This window comes from Rhinopithecus bieti, unplaced genomic scaffold (genome assembly GCF_001698545.2).
Source record: "Rhinopithecus bieti isolate Rb0 unplaced genomic scaffold, ASM169854v2 scaffold_53514, whole genome shotgun sequence".
Taxonomy (NCBI): domain Eukaryota; kingdom Metazoa; phylum Chordata; class Mammalia; order Primates; family Cercopithecidae; genus Rhinopithecus; species Rhinopithecus bieti.
Window position 1 is genome coordinate 104,279 of NW_016820813.1, and position 22,831 is coordinate 127,109.

The window sequence follows — 22,831 nt, forward strand, 5'->3', positions numbered from 1 at the left end:
GGATCTCAGCTCACTGCAAGCTCCGCCTCCCGGGTTCACGCCATTCTCCTGCCTCAGCCTCCCGAGTAGCTGGGACTACAGGCGCCCGCCAGGTCGCCCGGCTAGTTTTTTGTATTTTTAGTAGAGACGGGGTTTCACCATGTTAGCCAGGATGGTCTTGATCTCCTGACCTCGTGATCCGCCCGTCTCGGCCTCCCAAAGTGCTGGGATTACAGGCTTGAGCCACTGCGCCCGGCCGATATGTATGTATATATATATATGTATATTTTAAAAGCAGTTCTGTTCTTGATAATGGGATGGGGTTGCTGGAATTACATAGAAACAGAAATGAAAAGAATGTGGCACTGGAAAAATAAGTCTGTGTAGCAGTGAATAGAATAGAGAGCTCCCAAATAGGTTCACTTATTTCTGTAATAGTGTAATGTATGATAAAGTAATCGTCTGCACATGCTGTGTCTAAAAAGAGCTTTAAAAAGCTTTTGGGGCCGGGTGCGGTGGCTCAAGCCTGTAATCCCAACACTTTGGGAGGCCGAGACGTGCGGATCACGAGGTCAGGAGATCGAGACCATCCTGGCTAATACGGTGAAACCCCGTCTCTACTAAAAAATACAAAAAACTAGCCGGGCGACGAGGCGGGCGCCTGTAGTCCCAGCTACTGGGGAGGCTGAGACAGGAGAATGGCGTGAACCCGGGAGGCGGAGCTTGCAGTGAGCTGAGATCCGGCCACAGCACTCCAGCCTGGGCAACAGAGCCAGACTCCGTCTCAAAAAAAAAAAAAGCTTTTGGGAAATATTTTCAAATTACAGAAAGGACACAGGATTAAGAATAACCAAAGCAGCCAGGCGCAGTGGCTCGCGCCTGTAATCCCAACTCCTTGGGAGGCCGAGGCGGGCGGATCACGAGGTCAGGAGATCGAGACCATCCTGGCGAACACGGTGAAACCCCGTCTCTACTGAAAATACAAAAAAAAATTAGCTGGGCATCGTGGTGGGCGCCTGTAGTCCCAGCTTCTAGGGAGGCTGAGGCAGAAGAATGGCGTTAACCCGGGAGGCGGCGGAGCTTGCAGTGAGCGGAGACCACTGCACTCCAGCCTGGGCGACAGAGCGAGATTCCGTCTCAAAAAAAAAAAAAAGAATAACCAAAGCAATGCCCATCTCCCCTTACCAGACACACCTGCTGCTAAACATCTGACCCACTTGCCTCATCATATGCTTTCTCTGTATCTGGGTGTCTCAGTCTCAGCACTGTTGATGCCTGAAGCCAGGTAACTCTTTGTTGAGGGAGGCGTTCGGTGCATTGTACGGTGTTTAGCAGCATCCTGGCCTTCACCTCCCAGATGCCAGTAGCACTCAACCTCCCCAGATGTCTCCAGACATTGGCCGATGACCCCAGGGGGCAAACCACCCCTGGTCGAGAACCGCTGTTCTATATGAATGTGATGTGATTGTTTTTTCCTGTTTTTTTTTTTAAATCCATTTTTAGCATAAGTTATGATTCTTTACCCCTAAACACATCAATTAGTATTTTCTGAGACTAGAGATATTCAGATACTCTCCTAATAACCACAGTACAATGATCAATTTCGACAAATTCAACTTTGTTATGATACATGCATCAAATCAGCCTCCATATTCCAGTTTTGACAATTGACCTGTTATGCCGTTATTTTATCTCATTATATTTTATACCATTATTTTTCTTCTAGTGCAAGATCTAGGCCATGCACGGTGTGATTCACGCCTGTAATCCCAGCACTTTGGGAGGCCAAGGCAGGTGGATTACTTGAACCCAGGGAGACCAGCCTGGCCAACATGGCAAAACCCTGTCTCTACTAAAAATACAAAAATTAGCCAGGTGTGGTGACACACACCTGTAATCCCAGCTACTTGGGTGGCTGAGGCACCAGAATTGCTTGAAGCTGAGAGGCGGAGGTTGCAGTGAGTTGAGATCGAACCACTGCTCCAGCCTGGGTGACAAGGCAAAACTCTGTCCCTTCCCCCCCAAAAAAAGATAAAAAATAAAGCTCATTGAAAAAAAAAAACTATGAACCAATTCTCTTATGAATATAGATGGAGCAATTTTGAACAAAATACTAACCAATTGGATCCAACAATATATAAAAAGGATTATACAAGTGGGATTTATCCCAGGAAGGCAAAGTAGATTTAACTTTGAAAATAAATTGGTGAAATATATCACAGCAACAGAATAATCACCATGTGACTATCTCAAAAGACACACACAGATTATGTAGTAAAATTCAACACTCTTTTATGATGAAAACTCTCAGTATGCTAGGAATAGAAAATGACTCCCTAAACTGACAAAGGGCCTCTGTGAAAGTACCCCAGCTAACATCATACTTAATGGTATGAGAGTTGATGTTTTCCCCTTAAGATCAGGAAGAAAACAAGCTGTCTACTTTCACCTCATCTATTCATCATTGTACTAGATGTTATAGCCAAAGCAATTAGGCCAGCAAACGAATTAAAAGGCATTCATATTGGAAAGAAAAGGAAGAAGTTAATTGCCTTTATTGGCAGAAGACCTGGGTTTTTTTTGTTGTTTGTTTGTTTGTTTGTTTTTTGAGTCAGAGTCTTGCTGTGTTGCCAGGCTGGAGTTCAGTTGCGTGATCTCAGCTCACTGCAACCTCCATCTCGCGACTTCAAGTGATTCTCCTTCCTCAGCCTCCCAAGTAGCTGAGACGACAGGTGAGCACCACCATGCCCAGCTAATCTTTGTATTTTTAGTAGAGACGGGATTTCACCATGTTAGCCAGGATGGTCTCGATTTCCTGACCTCGTGATATGTCTGCCTCGGCCTCCCAAAGTGCTGGGATTACAGGTGTGAGCCACCACACCCAGCCTTTTTTTCTTTTTTTTTTTTTTTTAGATGGAATCTCAGTCTGTCGCCTAGGCTGGAGTGCAGTGGTGTGCTGTCAGCTCACTGCAACCTCTGCCTCCTGGGTTCAAGTGATTCTCCTGCCTCAGCCTCCCAAGGAGCTTGGATTACAGGTGCCTGCCACCACACCCAGCTAATTTATGTATTTTTAGTAGAGATGGGGTTTTGCCATGTTGGCCAGGCTAGTCTTGAACTCCTGACTTCAGGTGACCCACCCACCTCAGCCTCCCAAAATGCTGGGATTACAGGCATGAGCCACCATGCCCAGCAGAGGACCTGATCTTGTATAGAGCGTCCTAAAGAATCGACTAAGAAATTATTAGAACTAATAAGTTTAGCAAGGTTGATGGACACAAGATCAATATATAAAAATTACATCTGAGGCCGGGCGCAGTGGCTCATTCCTGTAATCCCAGCACTTTGGGAGGCTGAGACGGGCAGATCACTTGAGGTCAGGAGTTTGAGACCAGCCTGGCCAACATGGTGAAACCCCGTCTCAACCAAAATACAAAAAATATTAACCAGGCGTGGTGGCACATGCCTGTAGTCCCAGCTACTCGGGAGGCTGAGGCAGGAGAATTGCTTCAACCAGGGAGGTGTGGAGGTTTCAGTGACCCGAGATTGTGCCACTGCACTCCAGCCTGGGCGACACAGCGAGACTCTGTCTCCAAAAAAAAAAAAAAAAATTACATCTGCCAGGCGCGGTGGATCATGCCTATAACCCCCGCACTTTGGGAGGCTGAGGTGGGTGGATCACCTGAGGTGAGGAATTTGAGATTGGCCTGACCAACATGGTGAAACTCCACCTCTTGTAAAAATGCAAAATTACCCAGGCATGGTGGCACATGCCTGTAATCCCAGCCACTTGGGAGGCTGAGGCAGGAGAATTGCTTGAACCCAGGAGGCAGGGGTACAGTGAGCTGAGATCAGGCCATTGCACTCCAGCCTGGGCAACAAGAGCGAAACTCCATCTCAAAGAAAAAAAAAAAAAAATTACATCTACGTACAGTAGCAGTAAGCAAACCAAAAATGAAATTAAGAAAGCAATTTAATATACAGTAGCACCAAAATGAATGAAATACTTAAATATAAATTTAACTGGCCGGGCACGGTGGCTCATGCCTGTAATCCCAGCACTTTGGGAGGCCCAGGTGGGCGGATCACAAGATCAGGAGATCGATACCATCCTGGCTAACACGGTGAAACCCCATCTCTACTAAAAATACAAAAAATTACTCAGGCATGGTAGTGGTAACCTGTAGTCCCAGCTACTTGGGAGGCTGAGGCAGGAGAATGGCGTGAACCTGGGAGGCGGAGCTGGCAGTAAGCCGAGATTGTGCCACTGCACTCCAGCCTGGACGACAGAGCGAGACTCTGTCTCAAAAAATAAAAGAATAGATTTAACGAAGGAAGTACAAAACTCATACTCCAAAATCTATAAAAACCCTCTTAAAAGAAATTAAAGAAGACTTAAGTAGATTCTCCATATTTATAGATCAGAATTAATATTGTTCAGATGGCAGTACTCCCATATTCATCTGCAAATTCAATATAATTTATATCAAACTCCTAGCTGAATTCTTAACAGAAAATGACACACTGATCATAAAATTTATAGGATTTGGAAGGGACTCAAAATGAGAAAACAATCTTGAAATATAACAACAGTTGGAGAACTCACACTTCCCAATTTCACAACACTGTATGAAACTACAGTAATCAAAACAGTGTGGTCACCTGGGCAACATAGTGAAACCCCCATCTCTGTAAAAAATTAGGCATGACAGCACATACCTGTGGTCCCAGCTACTCAGGAGGCTGAGGCAGGAGAATGGTATAAACCCGGGAGGCGGAGCTTGCAGTGAGCTGAGATCCGGCCACTGCACTCCAGCCTGGGTGACAGAGTGAGACTCTGTCTCAATAAATGAATGGATGATGAAAATGGCACTGTCCTCTGGTCTTCCACAATGGAATAAGAGATGATTTGGTCTTATGGCTCATACTTTCCACTTTGGTGCATGGGAGCCCTTTCCCACCTTGTCATAGTCCACCCAGTTCCAGGCCCACTTTTTGCCCTGTGAGCCCCCTGCGTTTCTGGCTTCTACTTTTCTCGGCAGCTACTCAATGGAGCTTCTCTATTTAACATCTAGTCGTGTATTCGTATGTCTTTTGTTGTTTATTTCAGTGATGACACTTCTTTCCCCAACGACACTGTTGGGAGCTTCTTAAGAACAGGCTGTCTAGGGACAAGGATGTGAAGCGGTACAGGGGAAAAGCAGGCCGTTGAGGACCTGCAGGTGTGTCACCACCATGCTTGTATCTCTTGTTAGCTTTGAGGCCTTAGGTTCAATGCTGACCCTTTCTGAGGCTCAAGTTTCCTTATTTTTTTTATTTTTATTTTTTTTTGAGACGGAGTCTCGCTCTGTCGCCCGGGCTGGAGTGCAGTGGCCGGATCTCAGCTCACTGCAAGCTCCGCTTCCCGGGTTCCTGCCATTCTCCTGCCTCAGCCTCCCGTAGCTGGGACTACAGGCGCCCGCCACCTCGCCCGGCTAGTTTTTTGTATTTTTTAGTAGAGACGAGGTTTCACAGTGTTAGCCAGGATGGTCTCGATCTCCTGACCTCGTGATCCGCCCGTCTCGGCCTCCCAAAGTGCTGGGATTACAGGCTTGAGCCACCGCGCCTGGCCAAGTTTCCTTATTTTTAAAATAATGTTAAAGGAAGTAATCTGGTCCATACCTGAGCCTGGTATGCCCTCCTGGACGTTCCTGTTTTCTGACCGTCTTCAGCACAGACATGAGTGAAGTGAGAATGAACAGTCTTGTGACTTACTGAGGGCAAGTATGTTCCAATTCAGATCGTATACTGATAACTATACAGGGAAATAAAAGAAGAAACATATTAGCAGCCTGAAGATTATAGATGTTTTTGAAGAATACATTAGTAATGTGACCACTTTTTAAAAGTTTTCAGTGTTAGAGGAAATAACCACCCCTACTACTTCTACTATACTGCAATTACTGTTAGCATTTTATTTTTTCTTTTGTTTGTGCATTTTCACTTCTTCTTTTGGTGTTTTTCTTTTTTTTTTTTTTTTTTTTTTTTTTTTTTTTTTTTTCTTGAGACGGAAGTCTTTGCTCTGCACCCAGGCTGGAGTGCAGTGGCCGGATCTCAGCTCACTGCGAAGCGTCCGCCTCCCGGGTTCACCGCCATTCTCTGCCTCACCTCACCCGGTAGCTTGGACTGACAGGCACCCGCCACGTCGCCCGGCTAGTTTTTTTGTATTTTTTTAGTAGAGACGGGTTTCACTGGTGTTAGCCAGGGATGGTCTCGATCTCCCTGACCATCGTATCCGCCCGTCTCGGCTCCCAAAGTGCTGGGATAAAAACCAGGCCTTGAGCCCACCGCGCCGGCTTCCTTTTGTGTTTTTATCATGCCCATTATCTTATAATTATTTTGACAGTTTTTGTACCCTAGGCGCGGCCCGAACGTCCTTTGTCCACGAGCAGATAGATACCTAAGTATGTTTTTGATTGGTCTCCTTTTTATACAGGGTAAGGGGAAGCATTGCTCGGTCTTATTTTTTCGGTCAAGTCTAACTTGTTATACTCCCTGAATTAGTATTTTAATGTGCTGACATAGTAATATAGGTGGTCGTAAGTGTGTGTGGTATCATTAACTGCGGTAGCTGGTTAACAGTGGAATGGGTGTGAAAATCGCTGGCCAGGGCATCGGTGGCGGGTCACCAGCTATGATTCCAGCACAGTTGGGAGGGCCAAGGCAAGAGGATTGATTGCCGAGCCCGAGGATGTTTGTCAGGAGCTTGCCGTGGGCAATTTGTAGTGAGACCCAGTCTCTACACAAAAGTTTTTTAAAAAATTACGGCTGGGTGTGGTGGCATGCACCTGTAGTCCCAGCCCCTACTCCAGTGGTGCTGAGGCAGGAGGATCAACTTGAAGGCTCCAGGAGTTCTAAGGCTGTGTGAGCTAGTGATTGGCACACTGCAGCTCCTAGGCCTCGGGCAACAGAGTGAGAGGTGGTCTCTTAAAGGGAAAAAAGAAGAAAAGAAAATGGTTTTTCTAGATAAAATATCTTTGCTGATTAGAAGAAAGGCTCAGTATTTGGTTTTAACCTGGAATGATTTCTCTTTTTTCAATAAAGGTTCCATTTTAGCTATTCCTATCCTCCTGAAGGAAGAAGCTCACATCTTGGGCAAGTGGGGTGCCTGCTAAGCTGGTGCAGGCTCTGTTGGGCTCATTTCCATGGAGGTGCCGGCAGAAGTCTGAAGAGTGTGACGCTCAGGCTGAATCTGGAGGAGAAGCTGACCAACCCAGGTAAATTCCTTTCCTAGCAGCAGTCTGGCCAAGAAAGTTTGCACTAGGAGTCCCAACGTCTTCAAATTGGACACTTCCTGGCAGGGGCAGAGGAAGCCATGTGTCGCACTCCTGATCGTGTTACTGTAGATCTGCATTCTCCTGGGCACGTGGCGGTCAGTGGGCTGGCGCTCAGGCGAGGCCTGGCCTCTGCCCTCCCACCCTCCTTCGCTGATCCTCAGACGCGCTGGGGAGCTCGCATGGCCTGGCATTCGCTTCCGGTTTCTCTTCTGTGACCTCTTGTGCATGGGCGCCTTCCCTTGCCCACAGTCGGGCTCCCCTTGGGCCACCGCTCTCCCAAGTCTGGACTGGGCGCACCCCGCCCCCTCCCCACTGCCCTTTCCTGGTGTGCCGGGCCCGTCCCGGCTGTCTCCTACCTCAGCACATACCTCGCTCGGCTCCCCAGCATGAAGCTCTGTGAGGACAAAGACCGTGGCATCTCTTAAACGTTTAGATACCATTCCTGCATGATAGCCCTGTGTGTATTATATGAGGTAGGTTAGTAGAGTCATGTTTTTTTTGTTTTTTTTTTTTTTTTTGAGACAGAGTCTCGCTCTGTTCGGCCCAGGCTGGAGTCCAGTGCGCCGGATCTCTAGCCTCAGTGGTCAAGCCCTCTGCGGGCCTCGCTGGGTTTACGCCATTCTCACTGCTGCCAGCGCTCTCCGAGTAGCTGGGACTACAGGCAGCCCGCAACCATACCCACGCTAAATTTTTCTTTGGTATTGTTTAGTAGAGGCACAGGGTTTCATCATGTTACGCCAGGAGGTTTGATTCCCGTCGCTGACCTCGTGATCTGCCCATCTCCGGCCTCCCAAGTGGCTGGGATTCAGCAGGGCGTGAGCCACTGTGACCCGTTCTCTTCTTTCTTTTTTTTTTTTGAATGTCATTGAAACGACCTCTGCATGATTACACACTAGATTTTAAAGTAGAGATTCTTCCTGTAAGGTAGAGCTCCGCTGTGTTGCTTACCGCAACAGTTAGGCAGGTGGCCGGAGCATGCAAAACTGCTTCCACATGCAGTTTGCTGGTTTTCTTGTCCATGCAAGTGTTGGAATGTCCACACCCCTATTTTGGCATGTCTCACAGCCCGCTGGTTTGGCTTGCCACACTCGCTAGTTTTTCTTGTCTCACCCAGCTCGCTGGGTTTGGCATGTCAACACTCGCTGGTTTCACACCCTGGTTTGCATGTCCACACTCACTGGTTTTCTTGTTCACACTCTCTGGTTTGCATGTCTACACCTTGGTTTGCATGTTCACACCCTGGTTTGCATGTCCACACTCACTGGTTTTCTTGTCCACACTTGCTGGTTTTCTTGTCCACAATTGCTGGTTTGCATAGCCAGCAGTTCCCAGCCCTCTCGGGTCCATTTGTGATCTTGGAATGGGTTTCATGGAAAACACAACCTCCTTATACACACAATTTCAAACCGTCAATTTAATGCCTCACTGTAATATAAAGGAGAAATACCAGGACGATACTTTAAAGCAAAACATCCATTTCAATACGTAAATGCTCAGGTCCCCCTACAAGAGAAGACCTGTTGAAGCTGGCCGGCCCCACACCTTGTGAGGAGTGGTTGAGAATCTGGTAGCTGCAGATATAGACTGACGGGGGTGTCGTGTTATTGACTTGGACACTTGAGGTCTTACCATCAACAAAATGGTCCTCAGATGGAGCATAACTCTTAATCAAGCTTTGATCAAAGAAAGAACAATCCACCCTCAATTTACATGGAAGTGGCATTTCTGAAAAATTCAGCATATATTAAATCCATGCAAAAATTACTTTGTTTCATACATAAAATTAGTTTCTAGGCTCTGATTATTATAAGTATGTTTTTCAGTTACAAGTCCAAGGAGACATGCAGAAGTTGTGAGGAGAACGGGATGATTTTGATGGGAGTGGGGGTTGCCGTCTGCACATGCCTCTGCCCACTGGGTGCAGCCCCCAATCATTGAAAACCCACAAACGCCCCCACAGCTTATAGTCCTCCCTCCTGTCCCCACCTTACCCCGCCCCCTGGATTTCCAGGTGCTTTCTTGAAACCTTGGAGCATCTCCATTGACTTGCATTGTTAAGAGAATGGTTCTAGGCTGGGCGTGGTGGCTCACGCCTGTAATCCCAGCACTTTGGGAGGCCGAGGATGGCGGACCACGTAAGGTCAGGAGTTCGAGACCAGCCTGGCCAACATGGTGAAACCCTGTCTCTACTGAAAATATGATAGCCAGGCGTGGCGGCAGGTGCCTGTGATCCCAGCTATTCCGGAGGCTGAGGCAGGAGAATCGCTTGAACCTGGGAGGCAGATGTTGCAGTGAGCAGAGATACGCTATTTCACTCCAGCCTGGACAACAAAGAGCAAAACTCCGTCTCAAAAAGACAAAACAAACAACAAAAAAATGGAGAATGGTTCTGATAGAGAACCATGTAAACATTTAGGAGCTGTAAATGGTTTTTTTTTTTTTTTTTGAGACGGACTCTCGCTCTGTCACCCAGGCTGGAGTGCAGTGGTGCGATCTCGGCTCACTGCAACTCTGCCGGGTTCAAGCGATTCTCCTGCCTCAGTGTCCTGAGTAGCTGGGATTACTGGCGCCCGCCACCATGCCCGGCTAATTTTCATATTTTAGTAGAGAACAGGGTTTCACCGTGTTACCCAGGATAGTCTCAATCTCCTGACCTCCTGATCTGCCTGCCTCGGCCTCCCAAAGTGCTGGGATTACAGGTGTGAGCCACCGCGCCTGGCTATAAATGTTTTAACAGTGAAAGTGATGGGAATAATGTTGTGGAATGAAATCAGTGGATCTGGTAAATTCAAGCCGGAGCCCACATGCCCCCCAGGGCTGTGCCGCAGTAGAGGCGGGTGGCGGGTGGGGGCACGGGTGCTGCCCCAGTCTACCTCCTGGGTTGTGGCTGCTAGGCGGTAGCTGCCAGGTGACCATGTGCCGTCTGTGTTCCAGTGTTTGTGGGCACCTGTCATCGTGCTCTCATGCTGCTGCCTGCTCATCTTCTGGATCGCGCCGGCCCGGCCCACCACATCATGCTACATCAGATCTGCTCCTTGCGGCAGTTTCACCGTGCCTTCCACCCAAGGCATCGGCTGGCGGCCCAAGCATCTTGCATAACAACCCGTCCAGCCAGAGAGGAGCCCTCCTGCCTGTGCCTGGTGCTCTGCCGTGCTCGGCTGCAGCATCATCGTCCGTTCAGTACCCATCAACAAGGCGCTGGAGTGCTTCGACCCTCGTATTCGGGCCACTACTACGTCGTGTTTACCACGCTGGTCCTGCTGGCCTCGGCCATCCTCTTCCGGGAGTGGAGCAACGTGGGCCTGGTGGACTTCTTGGGGATGGCCTGTGGATTCACGACCGTCTCGGTCGGGATTGTCCTTATACAGGTGTTCAAAGAGTTCAATTTCAACCTTGGGGAGATGAACAAATCTAATATGAAAACAGACTAGATTGCAACAGGGGCTTGGATGCTTCGAGGAACAGGCGTTGGAGGTGGTTTCTGGCCCTGATTGGATGTGAAGTAGAAGAGGTCCTCGATCATGGTGTTAGAGTTGACTGGATAGTAACAGGTGGTCTGGTGGACAGCGGGGAGCATGGCTCAGCACCAGAGCAGAGGCCCAGCCAGCCCTCTGCAGCCCAAAGGTGCCCAGCGGTTGCCTGGCACCATCTCTCTCTGATGAGACGAATCTCATTTTCATTTCCATTAACCTGGAAGCTTTCATGAATATTCTCTTCTTTTAAAACATTTTAACATTATTTAAACAGAAAAAGATGGGCTCTTTCTGGTTAGTTGTTATAGGATAGCAGAGATATTTTTACTTAGACTACTTTGGAAATGAGAGATTGTTGTCTTGAACTCTGGCACTGTACAGTGAATGTGTCTGTAGTTGTATTGGTTTGCATTAAGCATGTATAACATTCAAGTATGTCATCTAAATAAGAGGCATATACATTGAATTGTTTTTAATCCTCTGACCAGTTGAGTCTTTGACCCCCACCCCCACCCAAGACATTTTAATAGTAAATAGAGAGAGAGAGGAGTTAACATGATGGAGTGTTCCACTGGCAGGATGACTTTTCAACAGCTCAAATCAATTTCAGTGCCTTTATCACTTGAATTATTAACTTGATTTAACTATTACTGTGTATATGTTCTTAGATTAGAATAATGTAACTTCCTTGAGTATGCTCTAATATTTCAATATTCAAGTTATAAATGTATAAGGCAGTTAGAAATAATACAGTCACGTGTCACCTAATGACAGGGAAACATTCTGAGAAACGCATTGTAAGGTGACTTTATTGTGTGAACATCATGGAGTGCACTTACACAAACCTAGATGGGCCACCTGTTACCCACCCAGGCCAATGGCACAGCCTGTTGCTCCTGGGCTACACACCTGTACAGCATGTGACTGCACTGAATACTGCAGGCAATTGTAACACAGTGGTGAGTATTTGTGTTTCCAAACATACGAAGGGTACAGTAAAACTGGTATTATAATCCTATGGGACCACCGACGTGTAAGTGGTGTGTCTTTGACAGAAACATGGCTACGTGGTGCATGACTGTATATTCATTGGAAGATAGTTAAGACTAAAGACGCATTAGAGCAAATGGACCCACTTAACATGTGATTATTGTCCAATTAAAGACAGTTGATTTAAGTAGCATGAGGTATTATTTGTATTCAATCTATGTACCTGGGATCCAGTATCAAATAGATCCACATTCTTTATCAGCAAGCATTTATGGCCATTCAGAAGAAATAAATTAGGTAACTTGATAATAAGGCTAAGTGGGAGAAAACCTGTTCAACAGCTCATAAATCAAGTACCCTGTCACACAGGAACAGGTTAAAGGACACAATTGAGGTTAGGCTAGTTTCTACAGACTGCAACACACAGTTTTCAAAAGAATTTCTAACAAAAAGCCAATGGATGTAGCCGTCTCCTTGTTGTTTGCAATGGTAGAACATCCTGGAGTTCCTTATCTAACCTTTCATTTTATGTCTTAATTGCAAAAGAGCCATTAATTATGCCAGTATCTGAATCAAAGAGGTCATTCTCTGTAATGTTCCCATCCATGTGTTCCAAATGGGAGCAAAGCATGAAGTGATGCAAATATTTCACCACGGTATCATGTACTTCATGGCCAGTGTTTTATCTCAGTAGGGGACTATGCCAAGTTGAAAGATGGGGTTGGGTCAAGTGGATTAGGTGAAGTAGAACATAAAATTTAATAATACCCAATTAAAGTTCCTCAGTAAGGAGAAAATGTGTTTTGTAGGCAAAAAGAACATTTCTGAAGTCTCAAGGAATAGCTCCTAAAGTGTTGAGTGAAGAGGCTAAATAAAGTGAGACTAGTTTAATATATAGAGAAAATCCTTTATGAATTAAAACGTGCGTGATGACCATGGGTTGTCAGTGATTTGTGAACTGAGAGCAGCAACAAAATTATTTTTAAAAATTGTAAATCCTCTCTTAATGGATGGTTAGCAAATGCTCAAAGTCCATTAGCAGGTTTTGTTTTTTATCATCAGTACTTTTAGGAACTTTCTGAAAATGTAATGTAGCAGTATCGATATACTTTTAGGCTTAAAAAATAGTTTCCTAGGTAAGGAGTGTGAGATATTCAAAGAATACATGTGGCTAACAAGTTCACGTGTCACATGAAAATTATCACGTTTGTGTCGCTACAGCTTTCATGTGAAATTTAGTTTAAATGCAGCTGTTGATGTACCTTAGTATAATTTTAATCCACAGTTACACCATTGATACTGAGAGGTGATAGCCGATGATCTGCTCCATAACTTTCTTTTTTTTTTTTTTTGAGACGGAGTCTCGCTCTGTTGCCCAGGCTGGAGTGCAGTGGCTGGATCTCAGCTCACTGCAAGCTCCGCCTCATGGGTTCACGCCATTCTCCTGCCTCAGCCTCCCGAGTAGCTGGGACTACAGGCGCCCGCCACCTCGCCCGGCTAGTTTTTTGTATTTTTTAGTAGAGACGGGGTTTCACCGTGTTAGCCAGGATGGTCTCGATCTTCTGACCTTGTGATCCGCCCGTCTCGGCCTCCCAAAGTGCTGGGATTACAGGCTTGAGCCACCGCGCCCGGCCTGCTCTATAACTTTCTTAGAGTGAAACAAAATCTCAAAGTATTAATAGCTCTTTTCCCCTTGAAGGTGACTGGTCCTGGGACAGTTAGAATCTTTCAGGTTTACCTCTGTTCAGCAGATACTTCAGTAGGATACACAGCTTTTCTTCCAGTGAAACAAAGTTCATATCATCCATTGTTTTTCAAGCAGGTGACACTAGCCTCAAAGTAAATGACATGACCAGTGGTTGAACAGTCTAATTTTCAAATTTAATATAGAGCATATAACTTCTGATTTAATAGTATTTATTTTAAAAATGTATGTTTTCATCATTCATTTGGAGATGAAAAAGAAAAAAAAAGCCCCAAAGCGAGAACTTTGGGGGAGGGCCTAGAACATGGATCGGTCTCTTAGTGGTCTTTCCAAAAGCAAATGTACTTGAAATATTTTCATTATACTATTCTTTGGGAAAAAAAAGATGCTTACTGTATACTTGTTTTCAGGCATCCTCTAAAATCAAAGGTTTTGATCACAATATGCAGATTTCCTCTTGATAGATACTTAAGTAGACCATTTCTCGCCTCTTCTTGGGCAATGCCTTGTTTTCTTCTCTGAATATTTGCATTTGAAGAGATTGCTTCCTGTTCTGCTCATTGATCAAAGGTAGGGCCATTTAAGGATTCTAACCCTAACCCAGCACCACAGAGCCCCCCGAGCATCTTCCCGGCTGGCAGGAGGATGCCTCTCTCTGGAGAAGGGGCTGCGGAGGGCAGTCCTTCCCCTGCCACGTGGAGCAAGGCCCTGCCCATGCTGGGGACTCTGGGGAGGAACCCAGTGCTCTGGTGGCCTTGCTCAGCCCTCATTGCAGTGTTTCCTATTAGAATGTTAGTGGAATCTACTTTGCAGCTCTTTGTTAGCAATAAGGAAAACTCTTTCAATTCCTGCTCTTTAAGCCAATTTGCTCCACCCAGTTGTCTTTCCAGAAGTTCATCCCAGCAGGAATATGTTGGTGTTTGCTCTTCTTTGGGCTTCACACCTGTTTTCTGATAGAAATGAGCACCGTTCACTTGTGCAGTCGCCTTGCGTTCCTTCTTCCTAGACGACTCAGCTCTTTGCAAATGTTGTGCTCAACTTCCAGGGGCCAGTTCTAGACTTTGGAGATGCAGTGTCTCCCAGGTGTGCACGGACACCTGGTCCGTGGAAACAGGTGTGATGGGCACAGGCTGCTGCCTTCTGTCTGGTCGGGAGATTTTCCTCTTTTTCAGCTGCTCCGCTAACCCAGAAGGGGGAGAGAGTGTTCCCGTGGTTCCCAGAGCCCCTCCCGGCGCACCGCTCTGAGGCCTGCTGGATCCTGACTTAGGCTTCCTGCCACCAAGCAGGAAACTAGAAAGAGAACATTTCAGTGTCAGGTCTGTTCCCGACGGCATGGATTAGCTTCTGTGCTCTGAAGTTGTCCTTTTCATGGTGTCGGACACCAAGGAGGTTGTTCGCCCACCAGGCAGGATTGGATGGAGTCTTGGTGTTTTGCCTACTCAGGGACCAAAAACGTGTCATTGACTCCTTAACAGTGACCTTCCTCCCAAGGATATATCCGTGTTCATTTTTCATCAGTTTTACTCATATTCATAGGTAGATTCTGTTAATGTGAGTTGGAAAGAAAAGACCAATTTGCACACCAGTCACACACAAGACAGTTTTTCATATAAAATACCTCAATTTTTTGTATTCCTCATTTCCACCTCACAGTTGTACTGGTGATGAATTTTAAGGGTCTGTCCTTTAGCTTATAGGTGATGTTTCACATCTGGCCAGATTCTTATACCTCCATTGTATACTTGAAAAGGTTCAGAATTACAGGAACAGCGATGAGAATTTGGCCCACTATCACTACTCATTTGTTTTCATACACATTCCTCACATGCAAGAAAATAATTATATTTTAAGAAAATGTAACTTTGTTACATTAAAATATGTTGTCTAGTAAAAAGTTGATATTCAGTAGAACAAGGATCATGTAAATAAACATCTATTTCACATGTACCCAAAGCGTTTAAAAAGCAGAGTCCAGGGCCCAGAGCATGAGCCAGGGAGGAGGATGTGTTTCTTCTTTTCTGTATTTTTCCCTAAATTGTGCAAACATAGGTGAGTCTCTTAACCTTTCTGTGCCTCAGTTTTTCTACCTCTAAAGGGGTGGGATGGTTCTCCAAATTGTTTCTAAAACACCGGCACTTTCAGCAGCGTTCTGGTGGCCTGAGCTGAGAGCACCGTGTTCAGAAGTGCCTGGGAGTGGCACAGTGGAATCCGCTTTCACGGACCATGGAGTCCGCTCAGGACCGTGCTGTAGAACACACAGCCTCACGTGCTGAGAAAGCAAAGGAAGCGCTGGGTGTAAAGTTTGCATGATTCCATGAAGCTTTAGTTTTCCTTTTTTTGTTTTAAAAGAAAGGGTTTTATATGTTCTATTGTAAAATATGGAAATTAAACAGGGACTTAAGAAAGCCGCACAGAAAGATCACCTTCCGATGGTGTGATGGGCTCCTGACATTTGGCCGCGGTCTGTATTCTGAAAAAGATTTAATGGCCTGTGAAACACATGGATTCTGTTACACTGGATTTGGAATAAATGATGCTGAACTTCCTGCTTCCAAGCAGCTCAACCCTGATGCTGAACTGACACCAGGCGAATGTCAGGGCTCCCAAACCACTAGTGCCAAAGGGTCATGTTGAAAAGTTCAGAATATTTATTTGTCAGAATATAATAATTGCCCCCCACCTTAGTATTTTGCACTTTACAAAATTTAGATATTGTTTTCAGTGGCTTGAGTGTTTTGCCTTTTCAAAGGATAACTGATTTTCTTGAAAAATGGAATATAATCATGAAAGAGAGGAAGATGATTTTAAAAAAAGTCAAATGTTGATTGGTTGTGTAAAAGTTTTGTCATATAAATGTATTGGGGAGCTTCCAGTTAGCATACATAGACACATGTGTCCATGGCTAAGACCTGCTTATATTTTGCTTTATAGATGTAGTCATAGCATGTTGTTAATTGCCTCATGTAAATAAAAAGGCTATTAAGTTTTCCAGTAATATTTATTAATCTGTATGTGTTTTAAAATAAAATAACTTATTTCTAGCTGAACATTTGTTGATTTTTTTTTCCCTTTACTTGAAATTCTCATGTAGTCTCAGGTTCCAGGTCATCCCAGTTCCTCACATTTTCCTATCCTCTTTTAGAAATGAGTAGCCTAGGGTGGATGCAGTGGCTCATGACTGTAATCCCAGCACTTTGAGGGACTGAGGTGGGTGGATCACTTGAGGCCAGGAGTTTGAGACCAACCTGCTCAACATGGTAAAACCCCATCTCTACTAAAAAATACAAAAATTAGCCAGGCATGGTGGTACACGCCTGTAGTGCCAGCTACTCAGTAGGCTGAAGCAGAAGGATCACTTGAACTTGGGAGGTAGAGGTTGCAGTGAGCCAAGATCACAGCACTGCACTCCAGCCTGGACAACAGAGTGAGACTCCATCTCAAAAAGAAAAAACCAGAAATGACTAGCCTCTAGATCTCTGTAACAATGTAGAAAATGTCTACATGTGGCCAGGTGCGGTGGCTCACGTCTGTAATCCCAGCACTTTGGGAGGCCGAGGCGGGCGGATCACCTGAGGTCGGGAGTTCGAGAGTAGCCTGACCAACATGGAGAAACCTCGTCTCAGCTAAAAATACAAAATTAGCCGGGGGTGGTGGTACATGCCTGTAATCCCAGTTACTCGGAAGGCTGAGGCAGGAGAGAGGCGGAGGTTGCAGTGAGCCGAGATCGCACCACTGCACTCCAGCCTGGGCAACAAGAGCAAAACGCCATCTCCAAAAAACAAAAACAAAAACAAAACAGGCCAAGTGTGGTGGCCCACGCCTGTAATCCCCGCACTTTGGGCGGCTGAGGCGGGCAGATCACAAGGTCGGGAGTCTGAGACCAGCCTGGCCAACACGGTGAAACCCCGTCTCTACTAAAAATACAAAACTTAGCTTGGTGTGGTGGTGTGTGCCTATAATCCCAGCTACTCTGGAGGCTGAAGCAGGAGAATCACTTAAACCCGGGAGGTGGAGGTTGCAGAGAGCCGAGATCGCACCACTGCACTCTAGCCTGGACGACAGGAGCGAAACTCCGTCTTGGAAAAAAAAAAGAAAACGTCTACCCCCCTACCTTTGGGAGCAAATCCATGATGTGTGCAGAAATTCCCTATCCTGCGACTATCTGTTGATCCAATGAAGTGATAGTATTGAATAAACCAGCTCTATTTTAATATGTTAATAACTTTGACATGTTTTTGAGTTGTATAACATTATTTTACATTTTTAGCCCATAGAAAACGAGACAATCATAACACATTTTCATACTTCAAGCATCATTAGAAATCTTGTTGCTAGTCTTTAGTGTCCTACAATTTTCTTTGTTGATTTTTTTTTTTTTTTTTTTTTTTAAGAGACAGGGCCTCACTCCCTCAGTCATAGCTCACTGCAGCCTCGAACTCCTGGGCTCAAGTGACCCTCCAGCGTCAGCCTCCCTAGTAGCTAGGACTACAGGCCTGTGCCTGCACACCTGGGTAATTTTTTAATTTGTTTGTAGAGACAGGATCTAGTTATGTTGCTCACGCTGGTGTCCTATAAGTTATTTTATCAAATGAGAAAAAATGAGTAAGATTTTTTTCTTAGTCTCTATCCCAAAAGATTTAATTATTCACATTTTCATCAAAGTGTACTTATAAAGAAATCCAAGAATAAACGTTTTATGAAATCACCAAACGCATCTATGGATAATTCTTTCCAGATAGATTTTTGGGGCTGTGAAGTGTATTAATGCCAAATTCTGCCATCATTGAACAAAAGCTTGGGTTGGTTGGCTACTACTATAGAGTAGCTTGTGCTAGCTGCTAGCCAAGCCTTCCCTGCCAGGCACTTGTCCTACAATTTCTGTGTTGCTTCGTTACGTCCATCCCATCCATCTGATGACCCTTCGTTTTGACATTGTCGGCATGTTTGTTGTAGTATTTGTCACACTTACTTGTTCACCATTAGGTTGAACCTCACATGATAGTTTTAAAAAGGTTCTTAGGCAGGGCAGGGTGGCTCACGCCTATAATCCCAGCACTTTAGGAGGCTGAGGTGGGTGGATCACAAGGTCAGGAGTTCAAGATCAGCCTGGCCAACATGGTGAAACCCCGTCTCTACTAAAAATACAAAAATTAGCTGAGCGTGGTGGCGGGCGCCTGTGGTTCCAGCTATGCAGGAGGCTGAGGCAGAAGAATCGCTTGAACCCGGGAGGTGGAGCTTGCAGTGAGCCGAGATTGTGTCACTGCACTTCAGCCTGGGTGACAGGGCGAGACTCTGTCTCAAAAAAAAAAATAAAATAAAAGATTTTAGTTGGAGAGGTGAGGCACAGACAAGAAACAGATATAAAAGATCTAGGTACCTTGGCGGCCAGGCACGGTGGCTCAGGCCTGTAATCCCAGCACTTTGGATCACCTGAGGTCGGGGGTTCAAGACCAGCCTGGCCAACATGGAGAAACCCCGTCTCTATTAAAAATTAATAATTAGCTGGGCGTGGTGGCGCATGCCTGTAATCCCAGCTATTCCGGAGGTTGAGGCAGGAGAATCGCTTGAACGCGGGAGGCGGAGGTTGCAGTGAGCCGAGATCGCGACATTGCACTCCAGCCTGGGCAAAAAGAGCAAAACTCCATCTAAAAAAAAAAAAAAGATCTAGGAACCTCTCTGTTACCAGTTCAAAGAGGACAGGATTCATTCCCGCCGAGGACATGAGAAAGAGTTAGCAGTGGAACTAATGGTGGCGAGCAGGAGAGTGGTGGTGCGGACAGTGTTAACAAACACAGTGAGTCTGTAAAAAATCACTGAGAGAGGAGCAGAGGGTGGAGAGAAGGTCAGCCCAGGTTGCTCATCTGTAAGACCGAATCTGTTTTATTTTTGACAAAGACTTTTGGGGGATCCCAGCATCTTCTCCTTCCCTTAATCTGGCATACTTACTGTGTTAGTTTTTTCTTACGGCTCCTCACAAGTTACATACCTTGTAGCTTTAAACAGCACACACGTATCATCTTACGGTTCTGGAGGTTAGAAGTTCCACCCAGGCTTTACTGGGCTAAATCAAGGTGCAGATAGGATTACGTCCGCCTGGAGGCTCCTGGGGAGAGCCTCATCTCTGCCCTTTCGGTTTCCACAGGCCGCCTTTGTATCATGCCTCGTGGCTCCTTCCTCATCTTTGAAGCCAGCAGTGTCACCTCTCTTTTACCGCTCGTCCATCACCATAGCTTACTCTCTGACTTTGACCCTCCTGTCACCCTCTTGGAAGGACCTTCATGACTGCTTTGGGCCCACATGGACAATCCAGGGTCAGCTCCCTCTCAAGATCCTCAGTCGCATCTGCAGAGCCCCTTTGGCCGTGTCAGGCGGCACAGTCACAGGTTTCAACGGTGAGGACGTGGATATCTTTGGGCATTCTGCTGACCACATCCACTTACCATTTTACCAAGTGAGGCAGTTCATAAAAGCCAACTCCTGGCTTTTAATCACTGTCCTACTGTTCTACCTCAATTCACCTTGAGTTATTCCTGTATTTTTTCAGAAAGTTTCTCCCTGCTTACCCCCAACAAATGTTTTGGAAAATGCCCTACTACGTTTGTAGGTCATTGATGGCCGTGAATAAACTAAATAATAGTAACTGAAAAGTTTTTATGTGATACAAATGCTTTAAAATGACAGGGAAAGCCACTATTCGTTTTGGAAGGACAAAGGGCAATTTTAGTGATAGGGGTTGAGGTAAAGAAAAAATGATCATCTGCTGTGCTGTTCTGATGCTTCTGTTGTAACAAAACCAAAACATGTAAGAGTAATTGGGGAAAAATGTATATATAAGAAAACTATGGCCGGGCGCGGTGGCTCAAGCCTGTAATCCCAGCACTTTGGGAGGCCGAGACGGGCGGATCACAAGGTCAGGAGATCGAGACCATCCCGGCGAACACGGTGAAACCCCGTCTCTACTAAAATACAAAAAACTAGCCGGGCGAGGTGGCGGGCGCCTGTAGTCCCAGCTACTCGGGAGGCTGAGGCAGGAGAATGGTGTAAACCCGGGAGGCGGAGCTTTCAGTGAGCTGAGATCTGCCCCGCCACCCCATCCCCGCGACAGGGCGAGACTCCCCTCAAAAAAAAAAAAGACAAGATTTCAACAGCTTTATTGGGGTATAATTGACATATAATAAACTGCACATATATAAAATGTATGATTTGGCAGGTTTTGACAAGTGTCTTTTGATAAAAACAGCCAGAAACAAAACACTAAACATCCCCATCACACCAAAGTTTGTTTTTGACCCACTGTAATCCCTTCACCCTCCTTGCCTCCTCTCCTCCTAGGGACCCATTCATCTGCTTTCTGTCACTATACATTAGTTTCCGTTTACTAGGCTTTTATATAAATGTCATTGTTGAGTACACACTGTTTTTTTGGTCTGCTTGTTTCACTTACATAATTATTTTGAGACTTAGCTATGTTAAGGCATGTATCAGCAGTTCATTCCCTGTCCTTTTTTTATTTTTTATTTTTTGAGGCTTTTTTTTTTTTTTTTTTTTGAGACGGAGTCTTGCTCTGTCCCCAGGCTGGAGTGCAGTGGTGCCATCTCTGCTCACTGCAAGCTCCACCTCCCGGGTTCACACCATTCTCCTGCCTCAGCCTCCCTAGTAGCTGGGACCAAAGGCGCCCACCACCACGCCCGGCTAATTTTTTGTTTTTTTAGTAGAGACGGAGTTTCACCGTGTTAGCCAGGATGGTCTCGATCTCCTGACCTCGTGATCTGCCCGTGAGGCTTTTTTTCGAGTTTTTCTCTTGTCGCCCAGGCTGGAGTGCAATGGTGCGATCTCAGCTCACTGCAAGCTCCGCCTCCCGGGTTCACACCATTCTCCTATCTCAGCCTCCCAAGTAGCTGGGACTACAGGTGCCCGGCACCACGCCTGGCTAATTTTTGTATTTTTAGTAGAGACGGGGTTTCACCGTGTTAGCCAGGATGGTCTCGATCTCCTGACCACGTGATCTGCCCGCCTCGACCTCCCAAACTGCTGGGATTATAGGCGTGAGCCACCGTGCCCGGCCTACAAGTATTTTTATGGATACGTATCTGTTGAGTGAATACTTGGAACTGCCAGGTCATATGGTCGGTGTATGTTTAACTTTTTAGGAAACTGTCAACCAATTTTCCAAGGAAATGGTACCATTTTACAATTCTACCAGCAGTGTATGAGAAGGAGTTAAGAGTTTTAAAACTTTAGTATCTCATGGCGACTGCTTGAACACTCAGAGTATACAAGATGTACAACATCATGGGCTGGAGAAGTGATGTGGGCATGTCAGAAGCCTGCAGCATATTAGCAAGGTGTATATGTACTTATAAAGACAATGCACTGTACAGTGTGGGAGGAGGTGTCCGGAGGGAGGTCCAGATAATGACAGAAAGCTGATTAGATGAGGCGGAGCTCCAGCTGGCAGAAAGGAGCGACAAGCAAATTCATTCGTTAGGTTAAATTAACATATGGACAACTAAGCATTCCTGAAACCACTACTTCATTACTCATCTGCCTCCTAGAGCAGCAGTCCCCAACCCTTTTGGCACCAAGGACTGGTTTCATAGCAGAGAATTTTTCCACAGACATGGTGGGGGGTGGAGAGGATGTTTTCGGGATGAAAGTGTCCTCAGATCATCAGGCACTATTCAGATTCTCATAAGGAGTGCGCAACCTAGATCCCTCCCATACACAGTTCCCAATAGGGGTCGCGCTCCTGTGAGAATCTGATGCTGCCACTGACCTGATGGGAGGAGGAGCCCTGGTGGCAGTGTGAACACTGGGGAGAGACTGTAAACACAGATGAAGCTTCACTTGCTTGCCCGCCTTTCACTTCCTATTGTGGCCCAGTTCCTAACAGGCCACCGCCCCATACTGGTCTGCCGCCCAGGGGGTTGGGGACCTCTGTCCTAGAGGTGTTTGTTGACATCTGTATCAGTTAGTTATTGCTACATTCCAGTCTACCCCAAAATAAGTGAATAAGACAATAATAATTTATTCTTCCTCATGTGTTTATGGGATAATGGAGCACTTTTGCTGATTTGCCCCACCTTGGCTCGGTGGTTGGTCTCAATGCTGGTCAGCCAGCATTTAGCCAGGCGGCTTTGCTCCTTGCTTTGCCCCATGTGGTCCCCTCCTCCAGCAGGCTAGTCCAGGCATCATAATTTTGGCTGGAACTGCTACATTTTCTTGGGCAAAGCCAGTCCCAAGGTCAGTGCAGATTCAGGAAATAGATTGGAGCTGCAAAGTCTCTGCAAAATGTGCGGGAAATTGGAGTCATTTTTCATCAATCTACCACATTGCCTGAGACCAACTTGTCAACCATCTCTCAATATTCA

The 22,831-nt window shown here is 46.0% G+C and overlaps 1 protein-coding gene across 1 annotated transcript in view; it reads left to right on the forward strand.

The window, feature by feature from the left end:
- The window catches only part of NIPA1 (NIPA magnesium transporter 1), a 16,633-nt gene extending 4,685 nt beyond the window's left edge, over nt 1-11,948 (forward strand). Inside the window, 7 exon segments of the mRNA XM_017859961.1 lie at nt 7,060-7,178; nt 7,181-7,232; nt 10,227-10,264; nt 10,266-10,366; nt 10,368-10,422; nt 10,425-10,506; nt 10,509-11,948. Coding sequence (XP_017715450.1) covers nt 7,060-7,178; nt 7,181-7,232; nt 10,227-10,264; nt 10,266-10,366; nt 10,368-10,422; nt 10,425-10,506; nt 10,509-10,723 — 662 coding nt within the window. The 3' untranslated portion in view covers nt 10,724-11,948.
- Nucleotides 11,949-22,831: the final 10,883 nt, after the last annotated feature.